Below are 18138 nucleotides of genomic sequence, written 5' to 3'. Positions count from 1 at the left end.
ATGCAAAGTAAAATCTTCTAGTATTACATCTTTCCTGTATTGGGCGGTCACTGGGGTCAATTCCTGTAGCATTCCCGTCGTACTTTGCCTTAATATATGGATAGAGTGTCTAATAATACTAACAGCAATGTCCGGAATACTTTCAACCATTCCTGGATTTGTAATTAATTGGTCAACTTTAAGCTTACTACATTTTTAGATAAACATTCTTGTCTTCGTAAATTTTTCTCTTTAACTCATTAAAATCAAGTTCTGGCAGCTGGTTTATCTAGGATATTTATATTCCTTTTCATTTCTACAGCGAGGCAAGACACTGTCCTAAAAATTTGGAAGTTAACTTTTTTGAATGCTAAGTTTTTTTTACCAAATTGGCATAAAGTATACTAACTCAACTACGTGGGAATTATACATACTTTGGGACTCAAACAGTTTCAAATGTGAAATTTTCTGGGGGGTTTTTCAAGAAAAGATTGTGAACAATTCAATTTTGTAATTTGGAACTTTGTCATATTACTTGATAAAGTAGTTTTGAATGAACATACATAAACAATAATTTGATTGATAATTTGTATAGAATTCACTAACTTTTTCGCAATATTCTTTACTTTACAAAATTGTAGAAGTTGAGAAATGACAATTTTAGTTTATGTCTCTTTACAGAATTCATTCAAGTTACTGAAATGATGTAATCCATTAGTTATCTTGTCTGTATGCATCAGAACCTATCTTGACATCATTTGAACTTTTACAAAGTACAGAGCAGTGGGAGTGCAGTCATCTTGGGTAATTGCCTCTCCTGGTTGGACAGGACTGGCTGCTCCACATTAAGTTTTAATTTACTTAGGCATGCACTAATAAACAAGCCATGGTATGGTATGGCTCAAAACATCTGACGTATTTCTGACTATACAGAATTCCTCTGGATTACATATAGAGGCCCACATGGGAACAACTGCTGCAAATACATTCATCATTAAGATCTGAGTGAACTTATAGAATTCCTTGTGGTTATGAACAGAGGCCCTCGGGGCAAAACACTTGAACTGGTCAATTTAGTCTTTCCTGGCATAAATTTTTTCAGGGGGATTTGTGAATTTACACAACGGATTGTGTCAAATTAAATCAAAGTGACTCAGTAATTATATAAACTGACTTAAATTGTTGATAAATGTTTGGATTTGTTTTCCCATTTTTGATTATATTCCATCATGTGCTGCATGTCTGCACTAGTTAAGTGATGAGGAGGCGATATTTGATATGGTGTCCTGGGGCCATCAATATCTTCGGTATTTCTTGTCTTACAACAGCTGTTATCTTATGTCCCATGGTGACATTTAAATTACTCATAACTTTAATAATCTGGGGTATGGCAATCATATTCTATGATTGACAGATCCAATTGGAGTTGTCAAAAACTGACATATTAAAATTGTCAAAACAGTTTTGCCAACTTATATCAGATAGCACTGGTGTTGTCAAAAGTTTCACGCAACTTTTCGTTTGCAACTTCAAACTTTCGTCACCTGCATCTGCAAGATGTTAAAAAGTGACGTATTACCGACGTCAAAAAGTTCTGCAACTGGAGTATCAAAATGTTGACACTTTTGCATTTGCAACATCATTGTACATAAAAATGGGATAACGCCGTTGAATGGTGCATGTCAAAAACATGTCTGTATGTATGTATGTTCATCACTCACACTTCTTTCACATCACTTGTCGTACAAGATTTTACAAGTTATGGCAATTTGCCAACTATTGAAATGGAGCAGTTCTAAACTCTTTTATGGGATGGTTTCACGTAAATTTTTAAAAAGCAATGGAGGCCATAGAAGGTTGTGTTTCTACACTCAAACATTTCTAGTGAAGGTTTTCATGTTTTTTTTTTGGTCAAAATCAATCAAATCTCATCTAAAATTTGAGATAAATAAATAATTTATCATTCTACTCCAAAAAAGTCACTAAAAAATTGTTCTATTGAAAATTTTTTGTCGTTCTTTTTTAGTATATTGAAATTTTCTATAACTTTGAGTCATATCTAACTAAAGTTATCATTTTTGGGAATAGATTTGTCAGGATTGAATTATATTGATAAATATAACACATTTGGACATCATGAAAATATGTCTATTTTCTGCAAAATTTAGATCTTCCTTCAAACGTGTCTTTCTTCAAATTTTGAGTTCTATACGACATTTTACAACTTTTTTTCAGAAAAAAAGTTCTGCATAATTATGAAAATCTTCCTTTTTTAGTGTCTTTCATCGCATTTTGAGTTCGCTACGATATTTTGCAATTGTTTTATTTTGGAGGGAAAAAATATGATATCCACTCATACATACTTCAAGAACACACTGTGGAATACTTTACTTATTGTCAAATTTGAATAAATACTGTCACCAAATGCTGTCTTTCAAGGAAAAAAGCCAGAAATAATTTAATAGTAAGTAAACTACTACCATAATAACAATAAGATAATATTTACTGTTGAAAAAAATTTGGGCAGAAATAAAATATTCCACAAAATTCTGTCAGGTGTCGATAAACTTTGAACATTTACAAGACAAATAGTGTGGTTTTATTACATCACTTAAACAGGATTATCAAGTAACAAAATTTAAATAAAACTGACAGAGACAAAATAAAAAAAACTTGTGAAATTTTTTGGCATTTTTTTTTTCAATGCAGTGCTGTGCATATATAGCAGAGTTCAGTCCGTGGAGTTACTCCAGCCTTAGGAAGAACGGATCCAGTTTTGTCCAGTTTGAAATTATGGGATGTATGCCATCACAAGATACAGATGTACTTGTATTTGATTCTGAAAAGAATATGAATCTGAAATTGATGTTAGTCTCAAATCAGTTTGAGATTCATATTCGTAACTGTGGTATTTGAATCTGAATCTGAAATTGATAAGTTATCATTTTCAGATTTACATTCAAATTAGTATCTGTACACTGAAGGATTAGCATGCATTTTGTACAATGTCTCTAGTCTACCATCAACTCTTAATTAATCTAACGTTTTTTTTTTCCACAAAAAAAATATCTGCTCGAGTGTATGAATAGCAGTTCACAATACATACAGGCACACATAAACTCTCTTAATTTAAAACTCAGCAATAAACTCATTTTAAGCAATTCAAAAAATCTTGTCTATTCCTACACACTCACATCAAGTAAAGATCAAGGGAATTCAATACAATAAGACCTAGAAATGTGAGAAGCACCGTCTAAAACGGTTTTCTCTCATCTACGAAAAGTCTATTTCACATTTAAAAATAAGTCTACAGATAGTTGATAGAGCACTCAAACTGGTTGTTGAGTCTGAGGCCGATCGCGATCGAGAGCTCCCAAATACAGGTACATACAGTGAGAGTGGGGGAATATTGCTCTCTGGTGACCCCCCAGGATAGAAAAAAAAGCACAAGCCCAATCAGAGAGAGAGAGAGAAAAGAGAAAGTATTGTATACAGCACGCGAATGATATTCCCAGATCACAGCGATAGTTTTCCCATACGTGTTAAGGCTCTCACGGCATTAAAAGCTTTCTGTAAAATGAAAGGGCAGAAAATAGTGTCAGTATTCGATCATATTACATAACACAAAATAACCAGTACTTCACTGCAAGACAAAAAGGGTTACAACATATGGAATTTCAAATTTCTATTACAAATACTTACACTGTGGATATTGAAAGTACGACTTGCAACAGAATACTTGTAACAGTAATAATGGTTGTTAGAAAGCAAGAGGTACAATACACCTGTATAGTTATTGAGTTTGACCAGTAAACAAGTCCATGTCTGTCTTCAGTAAAAATGCTTCATTTCCAACGTTTCAGCCACCTTTATTTACAAAATGTATTGACGATACACAGTTCAACCATAAGATTTTAGAAATAATATCAGCTATTAGTACACTTGCAGTACTTCAGTTGTATACATACACAACACACTTACAGGGTTTCGGTTTGTACATGATGGGGGATTTGTAGGGCTTCATCATCACTAGAGTGTGTGTGTGTGTGTTGGGGGGGGGGGGGGTTGCACTTGTAGGGTTTCCATTCAATAAACCTGCCTACATATTTCCCCCTCCAAATACAACACTATGGCACTGTTTCCTTGTAAACCAAGTCAGGGCCAAAACAAGTATTCTGTTAGGAAACTTTGCTGGTGTTAATCAGATGACCTTCAGATACATGATTCATGTATCAAAACACATCATTATCAATCTGTAAAAGAGGGTTTCATTATAAACACAAACTTATACATCATACAATATGTATTCACTGTGTGTTTGTTAAGAGCGGTAAGCAGGTAAAGTCTTAACAATGTTCCCCAGTCATATGAACAGAGTTTCTTGTATTTGCTCTGGGTGGTGAGTGGGTGAAATCTGGCAGAATGTCCTCATCATTTTACCGTGATTCCCAACCATTTTTTGTTAAAGCTTTTTACAGGTGGTAAGTAAAATCTACTTGAATTTCCCAGTCATTTTACCAGGGTTTACTACCAGTGTTTTTGTTTAGCATGGTAAGTAGGTAAAATCTAACTGAGTTCCCCAGTCATTTTACCATGGTTCCCCACCAGTGTTTATGTTATGGGTTGTAAGTAAGTAAATTCTACCTGAGTTTCCCAATCATTTAACCAGTACAGGGTTCCCAACCAGTATTTATTTCTTTATGGGTGGTATTTTAGTCTAGGTAAAATCTACCAAGTTCCATCATTACTTTGCTGGGATTCCCATGTACAGGAAACTATAGGAGTGTTACTCTATTTCCTTTAATGTTCTAAAACCTGAGAAAATGCTCTGTGTTTATTTAAAACAAGAAATGTGAAACATCATTTTTTCTTGCACATAACTCTCCATACAAGGCCTGCATATTTGATGACCCCTGTGTGTTAGAGGCTACGTAGTCTTAGAGTACTATGAATAATTAGAAATGACATCCATACGGCTCTAACTGCTGACATTTCCAAATACCGACCCACTGAAATGGCAAATAGCTTCCACAATTACAGTAGCAATATCTGACCTGTTATGCAGCAATACATCATCATTACTGCAGGCTAGCAGCTGGTTGGCGTTAACAAACTCTAAAATTAGATCAGCAGGAAATTCTTGCCATTGAGGTCACCTTCAACTCACTGGGGATGTTTGGGTTAGGTTTTAGTGTGTACGCTGTGACATGTTTCAGATTTCGTTATTAGCTGTGTGCATGATAGTTCACTTTTGCTGCAAGCGATAGAGTCTGTGTGTGTGGTAGTTCACTTTTGGTGCGCAAGAGTCTCTGCACATGTGTGTGTGTGTGTGTGTGTGTGTGTGTGTGTGTGTGTGTGTGTGTGTGTGTGTGTGTGTGTGTGTGTGTGTGTGTGTGTCACATTTTTGGTAGAATTTGAAGTCCATATTGTGGTAGTTCACTTTCGATGCACAGCAGAGTCTGTGTGTGTAAGTGATGGAGTGTATCTTCTGAGTGGACATTGTTGGTGGAAATGTTCTTTAGTCAAATGTACTGTGTCCTGTATAAATTTTCCAAAGAAGCAGAGGTTTATTTTTTTGGTCAAAAATGAGTTGTACAAAGTGTAATTCCACCAGCAATGATAACAATGAAATAAAAAGAGATAAAATCAAAGTAGTACAAACCTGCCACTTTCTTCTGGCCAAGAACCTTCTGATTCTGGCTTTGGAGATTTTGTGGGAGCTAGCTACATCTTTCTGTAATGGAGAACAATAATAACAACCTTTAGATGCAAAGTTGGCTTCAATGGGAGAATAACTCAAGATGTACTATAGTCACATGATTTCAGGACATTTTGGCCCAGATAGTCAAATCCCTCGGCTAGAAACTTAGTTGCTGACCTAAACCAAATATCCACTATTCACCCAATTTTTCAGCATGAAATTGAATATATTGTATGACAAAGACTATTGACACTACGTACCTTTAACCAATCGTGTTCTAGACAATCTTTAGCTTGATTTCTGTCACTGTAAGTATAAAAACAAAAAATCAGGGATTATATTCACAGACAAACTTTAAGAAATTTCTCTAAAAATGAATTTGATAACATTTTGTTACCATAGTGATATTTCTACACACTGGTTGCTAAGAAATTGTTCTGATTTGATACATTATGATTTTCATGCCAGTTACACATGATGGTACATAACAAGAAAATGACTGCCACATGATGGTACATAAAAAGATCATGGCAGCCACATAACAAGAACATGGTGGCCACATTATAGTCATATGATTCCTTCCTCTGGCAACTCATTTTCAGAGTTTAGATTATTTCAAATCTTCTAATTTAAAAGTATCGTCCCCACTATATCATAGTTTCAAGTGCACTTTACCATTGGATTCTCAAAAACACAAAGAAATAGTAAAGTTGGTCTGTAGAAACCAATTTCTTGTCTAAAATCATTTGATAAAAATTGTTGCTTTATTGTAATTTTTTGTCAAATCTTGACTTTGTTTTAGACTAAAATCATAGCCATACTACTTATTTGTGAATTCCCGCCAAAATAATTTGACAAAAATTGTGTTACTTTCCTGCCAAAATCTTTTCACAAAAAGTCTTGCTTTAGTGTCACTTATTTTGATAAATTTCATCTTTATTTTATTCTGGGTTCAGAAAACAATCCAATGTCAAATATCATTTAAATGTGATCAAATTTTCAAAATTTTTTCTGAATAAAAACTTCAAATTTACTCATTTGATTTTATATTTGTAAACTCCTAAAAAGTAAAGATATCAACAGGTGTAAAAATTTTGTATAAAGACTTTCAAAAATGTACAATTTTCTGTCATATTTCCTACCTAATAGGTAAACAAATCACCAGTTCAATGTTTTTGGTAGGAAAATAAGTAAACTTAATAAATCCTTCTTATCAGAAAAATTGATTAGTAGTTGTGTATACCTGACAAACAAATTGTCTAAGACATACATTTCTGATGAAAATTTGTTGACTATTTATATCTCTGATAAGAAACTGTTTACTAGTTATATCTCTGATAAGAAACTGTTTACTAGTTATATCTGTCTGATAAGAAACTGTTTACTAGTTATATCGCTGATAAGAAACTGTTTACTAGTTATATCTGTCTGATAAGAAACTGTTTACTAGTTATATCTGTCTGATAAGAAACTGTTTACTAGTTATATCTCTGATAAGAAACTGTTTACTAGTTATATCTCTGATAAGAAACTGTTTACTAGTTATATCTCTGATAAGAAACTGTTTACTAGTTATATCGCTGATAAGAAACTGTTTACTAGTTATATTTCTGATAAGAAACTGTTCACTAGTTATATCTGTCTGATAAGAAACTATTGCTGACCCTTCAGTAGCTCCATGCAGTAAGTTGATTGTATATATTTTATCAATTTTGATTCTTTTATATTTCATTTTTTTTTTCAAAATCTGTACCATACCACTACCATACTGGTAGTGTGTGTAGTGTATTAAATAAAAATTGAATATTTTTCTGATAATTCACAAAGTTCTTAAAAAGTCAACTGAGGCTGAAACTAGTCAAAGATTCGCGCTGTTTGAGTGATAAGCAAATTTCTTACTAATTTATCTTTCTGATAATAAAATAATTGACTTGTTAACCCTGAAAGAACTTGGTTTCTAGTAGGTCTATGCAATTACAGGTATTAAAGGGGTCATTGTCTTGATGGTAAAAGTTAACTGAGTTGTATATTTGAAGAGCTATGAAGCCCAATACTCACTGTGGATCTAGGACAAGAAGGTTTTCAATGAATTCTTTGGATGCATCTGATATCTCATCAAAAGATTCATCTTCAAAGTCCCATTCTGCCTGTGTGACATTTCCCATGGTTTCTGCATCATTGTCCCCCATAAATGGTGAAAGACCACTGAGGAGTACATAGCAGATGACACCCACACTCCACATATCTGTAGAATATGTAATCTGATCATAATTGATAACTTCAGGTGCTACAAACTCTGGTGTACCGAACAGAACTTTAAGTTCTCCTTTGGGGTCATATTTCCGAGCCAAACCAAAGTCAATGATCTTAATCTTGTTACTTTTAGGTCTTACACAGAGAATATTTTCTGGCTGTAATGTAGAGTGAGACGGAGACAGAGACAGAGACAGAGACAGAGACAGAGACAGAGACAGAGACAGAGACAGGGACAGACAGAGGCAGAGACAGAGATAGACAGAGAGAGAGACAGACAGAAAGAAAGAGACAGACAGAGAGATAAAAAGAAGAAGAAAAGAGAAAAAAAACACATCATTATTATGTTACTACTAAGTGTTTGAAAGGTTGATAGTAAAAATTTGGAAATAGACTTCCGAGTTCCCCAATTTTGATGCATATTTTCACTTTACTGCTCTGAACTAATAGGATAGCAACATGTTCTCCTAGTTTATCAATTTTGATGCATGTCCCCCTAAGTGTTTAACGATATTTCAATTTTGTCAGCCAATCAGGATATGTTTTACATTTCACATAGCCACTTTCTGCAAAGTAGGAATCTGTAACTGCTAAAGTGTAACTTCTGATTTGATTGGTCGAGACAAATAAAGATTAAAACTATAGTAGTTTCGTCAGCAAATAAAAATACATCTTGCATTTCGAACAGACACTTCCTGCGAAGTATATAGATCTGTAAGTGATAAATGTAACTTCTGATCTGATTGGTCATGATGAAAAGATTACTTGAAATAAGAGTTTTATCATCCAATAAGGATAGGTCTTAGATGTCTCACCTTCATGTCTAAATGTAGGACGTTTTTCTCATGCATGAAAACTACGCCTTCACATATTTGCCTCATAAAGAATACAACTTCTTTCTCTGTCAGCTGGAAATCTTCTGCTACAACACGTTCAAACAACTCCCCACCAGAAACACTAGAAAAGATAAAAAAAAGAATGGAAGTTTGATTTAAAGCTGCACTAGCTGCAACGGGAATGTTTTGTTTTTTTAAACAGTTTTGTTAAATATGATGAGATACTTGTAATAATATACAACCTGATTAGTATTGAATCACCTGTAGATAAATGTATTTGTGAAGCTGTACTCGTAATGGGGTATAATAATCCATCAAATTGACTTTTAGGTCCACACCAAAAATTCAGCATCGCAATGCATCATACTTTCAACCTGTTGTTGTACTACTTCTGAGTGCAATTAACCTTACTTTACATATATAATGACTAATTATTGATATTTTAACAATTTTCAGTCAATATATTGTTAGTAGTCTGATCAATAAAATAATACCCCAGTTATAGCCAGTGTAGCTTTAATCATAGTTCAAAGATTTTAATTTCAATTATTTTTTTTCGTTTTATTACTATTGTCTGGTGACATTTATAGGGATGAATCACTGTAATAAATGAGGTTTACTTTAAAAGTTTCATTTCAGTTTTGCAATATTTAGACCAAAGAATAACACTATACAACTTGACTACTTCTCTGTTTGGTTGAAATTAATCTGGGTTTAAAAATCAGTCAATTTATTTCTCCAAATGGAATGGAGAGTTGAATGTACGCTCCCAGTTTTGTTCTCTAAAACTCTTCCAACACTACGTTGCGAAACATTATCTTTAGGTAACTTTGGCTGTTAATACTTAAAATGTGATTTTTTTAGATGAAGTAATATACCTGCCAATATTATCACTTCAGGAATTTATCAGGATAGAAATTCATTTAATGATTTATTCGTCAATTCCTGGTACATTTTAAGTAGAGATCTGAGAAGATTCGTTCTCAATAAACTCTTGTTTTCAGCTTTTAGACCAATGGAGATCAATAGAAAACTGTAGTGGAAACAGTTCACTTGGATAAAATCTGATTACCTAGTATATCAGTTCAAATTGTAGTCCTGGTTAACGACTTTTTGCCGAGGGTTAAAATGATGAAAATGGGTTTCCTTGCGCATTACCATATTGTACGGTTTGTTACAGATGTACACTGTCCTAATATGGGCATTAGCTCCAGAGCATCAGATGGTGATCTACCCAACAATGTTGCAAATGCCCACATTGGAACTATATCTTATGCAAAGTTAATATGATGGGAAAGGTATGTTGATTTTTGTAATAATGGTTTCTGTTTGGTTAAAATGAACTATGGAATGTGTCTTTCTGATGAGGATTGTCGACGAAGACAAATTAAAAAACTTTGAACTGTTTGTGCATTATTAACTCCTGTAAATCTTTGGTTAAATTGCTAGAATGTAATGTCACAATCAATTAAGACTAATTAATTAATTAATTAATTAATATTCAAAATTTGGGTGATTAACTTACAATTCCAAGATAAGTACAAAATTGTCTCCTGAAGCGAATGCATCATACAGTTGCAATAGTTTGGGATGCTGTAAGATCTGCATGATTGATGTTTCATTTTCTACTTCTTCCCTGTCGTCCTTTGATACAATTTTGATAAACTTGGCTGCCAAAATTCGTTTGGTCTTCTTTTCTACACACTTATTCACAGTACCAAATTTACCCCTGTCAAGAGATAAAAAAATAGAAAACACTTGTATGGTAAGACAGAATGACAGAAATCTGGCCTAGATATTTTGACATAAAATGAAGTGGAGGAAAGAAAGCGCAACGCACGTTTCCCTGGATTGTTATCAGAGTGATCTAACCAGCTGAGCTAATACTACTCTGTAAGATACAACATGTCATGCTGGTGTTCTGCTGCCTTAGGATGAGCCATGCTGTCAATTATCAGCCTCAATAACATGATGTATCTTACAGTATAAGCTAACGCATCAACTGGTAGATTCTGTGCATTGTCCTCGTGCGTACCTCTCTTTACTTTTGGCCAAAAGAAAAAAACCCCCGAAGATTTTATAGATGAAGAATTGTTGTCATGGGAACACTTTCTGTTGTATCCATGGTTACATGCATACCACAGTAGTCTCACTGATGGTTGATTATTCCTCCACCTCTGTCAGAAAATATCCATGAATCAACCACAACACTGAAGTCCGTAAAGTCTGCAGCATAAACATCTTGGAATGTAAAACATGATGTTCTTGCACACAGTATGTTAAAACCCGTCAACTCGATTATTTTTCTTCCCATAAAATTTTCTGCTATCGGCCAACATCCGGTTAGAGGTCAGAGGTCAAAGGTAGTACTAACTTTTGTAAAATAAAGAGGTATGTAACCTTCATATTTGTGGTAAGCTGTTAGACTGGCTGAGATGTAAAGAGGTCATTTCAACTATCCAACACAGGGGCCCTTTAGTCATCAATTTATAAGCAAATGCTATAAATAACTTGACCTTTGACACCCAAACGGTGCTTCAATTTTACGAATCATTTGTCAAAATCTTTCCATCATATTCTTCTACCTTAGTGAGCCAATCAAAGCTAGGCCTTAGTACAAACTATGATACGATCCAATCGAATGTGTTGTTCCTTATGATGTATATTTTGAGCCGATGAAAGGATAACAGACCACAGCACCATCCAATCAAATTAGTTCTTATTTAGCATGTTTTATATCAACTAAAAGTAAGGTTCCCTCTGCACAATCAATTTTTTCTTGATTTATCACCCCGCCTTTCCAACCTGTTACCCCTCAGTCAAATGGATTCCTTGATGAAAACTTACAGAAGTTTGTACGGTACAAATGTAATATAGGTGCTGGCTAAGATACATGTTTTCATCTCGAATGAATTATTGTTAATCTGTTCAAACCCTTTTAAAATATTTTAGATTGCTCAAACTGTCAAAACTCTTCTGGAATGCAATTCTACAAGTTGTCCGTAGTACATTTGCAATGCAAGGATTCTCTGAGAGGAATCTAAATACGATAAAACTCACTCCTTCATTTTTACACAAAAATAGGAGAAAGTTCAACCTTCAAGGATATCTGTCATACTGAGTTTATTCCTGACACAGGAAAATTAGTCAGACTATTTCCTAATTCCTGTCAATTAAAATTCCACTATTTCCTCAACTCATTTCCCCCTTGAAATAATATTTATTTAACGTACATATAACTTTTTCAAAAAATATTTGTTCTTGGTGCTCTATTATTCAAGCAGGGAACCGTAACCTTGGAAACAGATTTAGTAGATAATTAAGCATATAACTTTTAGAACTACTTGTTCTTGGTACATAAAGTAAAACAAAGGCGAGGTTCATTTTTTATCTTAGTGGCATTTCAGTATGCTTAGAGGACCTAGAAGAGTCACTGTCATCAATCCTGTAGTGTGTGACCTCTATACAATGGGGTTGTCAAAATTAGCAATTCTGGAAATTTTTTATCCTGTATCATACGACCTCTCTGGAATGGGGTTGTAAAAATTGGTAAATATGGCTAGGCCAGTTGTGTACTTGAGGCATTATGGGAAATGAACAAGAGGCATTATGGGGAACGAAGAATGTTAGGAGCTTAAAACCTCTTGGAACAATGACCATACAGTGCCAAGGCCAGCTGTGAGAACAAGCTGACAAGTAAGATTGTGAGGGAAGTTAGTGAGTTATTAACTACTCACTACCTCAACAAACAAACAAACAACAACAACTACAATATACTACTCTGGTAATTGAGGCTTCGGTTTACTAAGATAGTTGCAAACTGAAACTATTGTTATTGAATGTGGTAGATTACACAAGTAGGTGATGGCAGTTCCTCTGTTGTACAATTCTAATCACCATGTGATGAAGATAGTGTAAATACTGGAAGTCCAAAAACAGTACACTGCAAGTTCATGGAAATCTGAATAAACTAGTTTTCAGAGATGCCACCCTACTGAGACTATAATCAAACCAATGTCCATTCAATAACTTATCACTGTTGTATCAACTTGTTGTGACAATAGTTTTAGTTTGTGTCTTTTATCTCAGTAAACGGAAACAGAAGTCTCCATTACCAGAGTAATAAAACTTCCTTGGTTAAAATACAGCGTTTCCTCAGACCCTTACCTTCCTAACTCTTCCTTGATTTGATATTCATCTCGTACATTGCTCTCTTTAATCTTAACATCCCTAGGTTCAAAGGCTTTCTCATCTGTTCAACAAAAATATCAATAAATAGAAATTCACATCAGTAATTAAAATAAACAAGGTCCGTTATGGTTTAAAGACATATGATATACATTCGTTTGATGGAAACCCAGCTGTGAATACACCAGTTAAAACATTCACTCTCAAATTACTATGGAAAATAATTTTTACTTTTAAAGGGAAACACCTAAATGATTTGGGGGATGATGGTGGATATGCTGCCTGGGAAACATATCATCTTTCAGAGTGTTTAACCTTTCTCTGAGATTCTGTCTGTACTATTTGTTACAAAACCATACATTTTTATCCAAAATATTTCAATAATGGGACTAAGTCCCCCCCTCTTGTAGTATATCAAGATGTTTACTTTAGTTTTGTAGTTCCTGTAAATTAAATTTATCTCTTTGAACTGTAAAGAGACCGATATCTGTGTGCTTTACTGAATCTAAACAAAAATATAAGGTCAATGGATACTATGCCCACCATTTATATCCCATCCCTATTTACTAATAGAATGATCTAAATTACCATGGTGATGAATGGAAGGAACTAATGTATAGGGGAATTTTGGCTGGTAGTTTTTACGTGCTAGCATCCTTATAGAAAACTTTGAAGCATCATAATCCAAATATTTTGTGTCATTGTGAACAGCTGACAATTCTCAAAATATTTAGGTTAGGCTTTTGTTACATTGAAGACAGTGAACTATTTAGAAACGGTTTGTGTTCCTGTAACATATACAGGATTAGCAGAGAATTTCAGAGGATTGACGTTTTACTAAAACGATTTCACAGACATGTAGAAAAGACGAACAGCAGTGGCAAGTAAGTGGGGCAATGACGTCAATACCTATGCCCATATATGGTCATCTGGTGTAATTAACACAAAAAATGGCAACATTTGAAAATTACAGATGAGAGTAGAATGTTGTGTGTATAACTGTAACTGTAAGGGTTCAGATGTACTGTACACAGCTGATATCAATTCATCAGATATGGACTAGATTCTGCTACTGGTGTTACTAGTAGGCCAGCAAAGGAATTTGAACAGCACAGGCGCCATACTTTAGGAGTATGACCTTTGGTCATATGGAGGTCTTAAGGGGACTTTCCAACTGTTCAAGATATGAATAGCGTTTGACAACTATCACTTGCCCACTACCGACATCCTATAAATCAAAGTATCTCCCAATCAAGATCAAAACCATGGGTTCTGTTTTTGTTATCTTGGGCCAAGTTGAATTAAAACAGGGACCATAAAAAGTCTAGAAAATAGATGGAGAGTTTTTTCCCACACAACTTACCTGGTTCATCTTCCTCATCTTCGGCTTCCTCTGTAAAAGAGAAAGTAAAGTAAATACATGTTAGTTTAAAAGTCATAAAAGTTTTACTAGTATAACCCTTGTCAGAAAATAGAAAACAAATGATGTAAAATAGAGCGTCTGTTGAACAAACACATCTGGGTGTTAAATAGATATGTTGTTAAATTACCATATTATCAAGAAAGTCATTTTAATGAGTTGTGATATTTTCAAGCTCTGTCGTTTAAACTTAGTATGGAGCTAAAGCGGCCATTTTGATAACATTTTGAGATACAGAGAGAAAGAAGACAGAATTGCTGGATAATTATGAAAGTTAGTTGTTTGACTGAATTCCGATATTTTCAAGATCTCTCTCTTTTTCAAACTTAGCAGCCATTTGATGCAATTTTTCTTTTCAAATAATATTTTAAAAAAGGGAAAATATGTACAATTTGACTTACGTGATGCATCAGTTGGTTTGCAGGGATCTGATACTAAACTTGGCTTACTCTTGCCAACAGCATTCATACAACAAACTCTGAAGAAGTATTCCTCGTTCTCTTTCAGGCCATTGACTTGGTACGATGTACTAAATACATCCTCTGTTAGCACTTTCCATGCTTTCTCCCCCTTCTTCTGCATTTCCACTACATAGCCAGTTACTATACTTCCACCATCGTATGTTGTGCCTGGCCATACCACTGTTATTGAATCTTTAGTGGTCTTATCGGCAAAGGGTCTGTCTGCTGGTGGATCTGGGGGTTCTGAGGAGACATAACGGAACAACAATAAAATTAGGAAAATTTGAAAGACAAAAATTGAATGTCAAAATCTGTAATTCCAAAAACATCTTTGATATTCAATCAAATATTCTTTGAATCCTGACAGAGGACAGAGTCCTTGGGTTTGATTTCAATGACTTCTGTTCAGTTGAAGTTTTGAAATGACTTATTTTATGAAATCTGATAAAACAGAGGAAAGGAGAAAAAAATAATTTCCGAGTCTGTTATTCAGAAGAAACTTTGATATGAAATCAGATTTTGTCGCACTACAACTTCAATAGATGATAGCATGGAGTCTTTGGGTCTGATTTCATTAACTACTGTCCGGTTCCATATCCTTCATATTATCCATATTGAATAACGGCCTTCCATATCAGAAGGAAAAACGTTCCAAGTGAAGTAATAAGAAACTTCCAGTAATACGGAAACTATCGGGTACAATTTCTAACAGTAAGTTAAAAATATGAAAATGAAACTATGGTACAAAATGTCTGATCGGAACTTCTGTAAGACGGACGAGTGAAACAAGATGGTGACAGAAATATAGATAACTGTGGGTGGGACACCATTGCTGAAAGTACATAGTGATTTAATGAGCTACAGTTGGTAACAGTACTTCATACACTCTACTCCAAACAATCGGCATGAATTATGACTAGTACGTTGTCGTAACTTAAAAAAAGTACTAAGTTTGTACACCTACCTTTTGTTGCCATGGTTATATCCTTCTTCTTACTGCCAATAAAAGAGAAACAGAGAAAAAATTCAGGACAATTTCATTTTAGTTTGAGGAGCGTTAATAACAGTAGCCCTGACAGAATGGGGGCCCAGCTTGATCTGTACAGGGTAGAATTGCTGTATAGATGCAAGGATGAAATTTCAATCTACAGCAGCTCAGATTTCTGAACCCTAGATTCTAAAAAATGTCAGCAATGTTTCATCTGTGCTTTGGAATAAAATAGTATTTCCACATGGTAATTAGGATATTTTTTTGACATTCAATTTCTGTTCTAAATTAATGACAGTTTTTGTAAGACTTTCTGTTTTAATTTTGGGTGCGACTTTATGTTCAATTTTCTCTAACCAGAATGTCTTAGTTATGCTTTGTCTTGGCTGTGCATTCCATCAGTGAGTACAAAAAATAATACAGTGTCTATCTCCCTACCAAAAGTTCACAAAATGTGTTTAAAAAAAATGACAGTCTTGAAATATAATCATATTGAACTGTATATGATGTAGGCAGACATTTTTAAAACAAGGATTGATATCTGAATTTGGATGAAAAGATTCTATGGTCGTTATTGAACCCACATAACTTTGGGTTTCTACACCGACAAACCATTCCGTTCGTTCAAGTTCATGGAAGTACAGTTTTAAAGAGACAAAATACACTGACATAAAGCACATACACAGGAAAAGAGTTGATAGGTTTTTAGACGAGGTTACCAGAACAAAAAATAGAGGAAGAAAAAAATAAGCGTCAGAACTTACATGTCTTACAGTATCAGCCCAATGCCCTGTATCAATTAATACACAACACATTCAATACAGTGTAGGGATATTGTCCCAAAGCCCCATGGGTAGCAAGCTGATGACTTATGCTGCCTCATCCGTACCTCATTATAATAGCTGGCAGCTGCGACTTGCAAAAAAAGAAGGCAGAAAAAAAAGTTTTGCCCCAAAAATAATTCATCCTACCTGTGTGATTTAAGGGTACTAGAGTCTTTATCTGCAAGTTCACCTACAAGTCAATAAAAACATTACCATCGTAAGAAACTAACAAGTAATGGAATCTTTACTCAAGGATAACAGAATATGCTAATGAGACAACCATGTGATCAACATGCCATGTGACCCCATGGTGGTATCATTACATGGTAGAGTGATAGTAGCAGTGTGGCATTGTGGGATACATGCTGGAATCTCTGTCTGACGATACCATATTTGGAACTGGATGGAGGGATAGTGCACCAATCCTGTTTGACGTCCTCAGCAGGCTGTATGGCCAGCAATGTCCAACTATATATACCATCAACATTGTTGTCTATACCCTACACAACTCGCACTCAAATTGTAGATATTTTGTGGACTTCATTTTATTTAAACCTCATTTTAAACATTTTTTTTCTTGTGATTTTCACTATTGTTTGATTTCACTTGGTTTAGAGCTCTTACCCTAGAAACTAGAACTTGACATAATTCTATTTATTTTATGCAAATGTACTTTAATCAATCATGTACAGTAAGGGTGATGACCTTGACTAGATCCAGAAGGACTGCCAAAGGCAATTTCAAAACAGAATTAAAGGGGTCACTTTATAATTAATGTATTAATTAGTACCACTCTTTCATTGCTGTATATACTGAACTTTCAACAAATGGGGTTATTCTATGAAATAATTTTCTACCATCGTTTTCTCAGACAAGGTTCTCTCCAAAACATCAAATTCTTTTATGTCAAGAACAAAATTTGTACTGACTTAAAGTGACCTCAAACACATTAGAATTTACACTTGATATATTTAGGCAGCCGCATATAGATTCCCCACAGAGGTTTATTTAGTTGTTGATAGCATATTACTTACATAGGCATATCTAGTTGATATTACAGTAAAAGTTTGCCCTAGGTGGTGCCTCTTTTTTCACAAAGTACAAAGTTGTGAATTGGTTCTATTTCTGTGTCCTTATTTCTAAACTTAGCCCTTAGTGTTCGTTTAATGATAGGTACACACGTTTGATGACGTCCTGTGTTTTCATACGCTTTAATTGGCAACAATTGATATTGATAAACTTGAATTAAAAGGTTAACTACTGATACTTCATCTCCCCAACGGAAATGACAATGTGAGTGTTTCCAAAACACATCCCAAGTTCTGAGGTTCATTTAAGTACAGATTGTGGTAGTCTAGTTCCTGTGACAGTATTCCGATTTTACACTACGTTATCTTCACAGTCATTACATCTAGGCAATCTCATTACTCTCGCATACAATTCTGTGCTTCCCCCTACAGCGTTCATATAAACATGATGACGTCGTTG

General features: G+C 34.5%; 1 protein-coding gene across 2 annotated transcripts; it reads right to left on the bottom strand.

Annotated features, from left to right (window-relative positions):
- Positions 1–2555: 2555 nt before the first annotated feature.
- Positions 2556–16928, bottom strand: LOC144450679 (myosin light chain kinase, smooth muscle-like). 2 transcript variants are annotated; one of them, XM_078141333.1, is made up of 11 exons: positions 16798–16928; positions 15803–15834; positions 14779–15081; positions 14321–14350; positions 12937–13021; positions 10295–10498; positions 8749–8890; positions 7739–8091; positions 5941–5986; positions 5642–5713; positions 2556–3549 (listed from the first exon to the last, which is right to left on the bottom strand). In XM_078141333.1, the coding sequence occupies exons 2-11, from the start codon at positions 15813–15815 to the stop codon at positions 3496–3498; spliced, it is 1302 nt and encodes a 433-aa protein (XP_077997459.1). In that variant the 5' UTR covers positions 15816–15834; positions 16798–16928; the 3' UTR covers positions 2556–3495. The 2 variants fall into 2 exon arrangements, with proteins under 2 accessions (XP_077997459.1, XP_077997458.1); XM_078141332.1 differs by lacking the exon at positions 16798–16928 and adding an exon at positions 16591–16707.
- Positions 16929–18138: the final 1210 nt, after the last annotated feature.

Source organism: Glandiceps talaboti, chromosome 20 (genome assembly GCF_964340395.1).
Source record: "Glandiceps talaboti chromosome 20, keGlaTala1.1, whole genome shotgun sequence".
Taxonomy (NCBI): domain Eukaryota; kingdom Metazoa; phylum Hemichordata; class Enteropneusta; family Spengelidae; genus Glandiceps; species Glandiceps talaboti.
The sequence above is the reverse complement of the archived record's forward strand: the minus strand, read 5'-3'. Positions and strand labels throughout refer to the sequence as shown.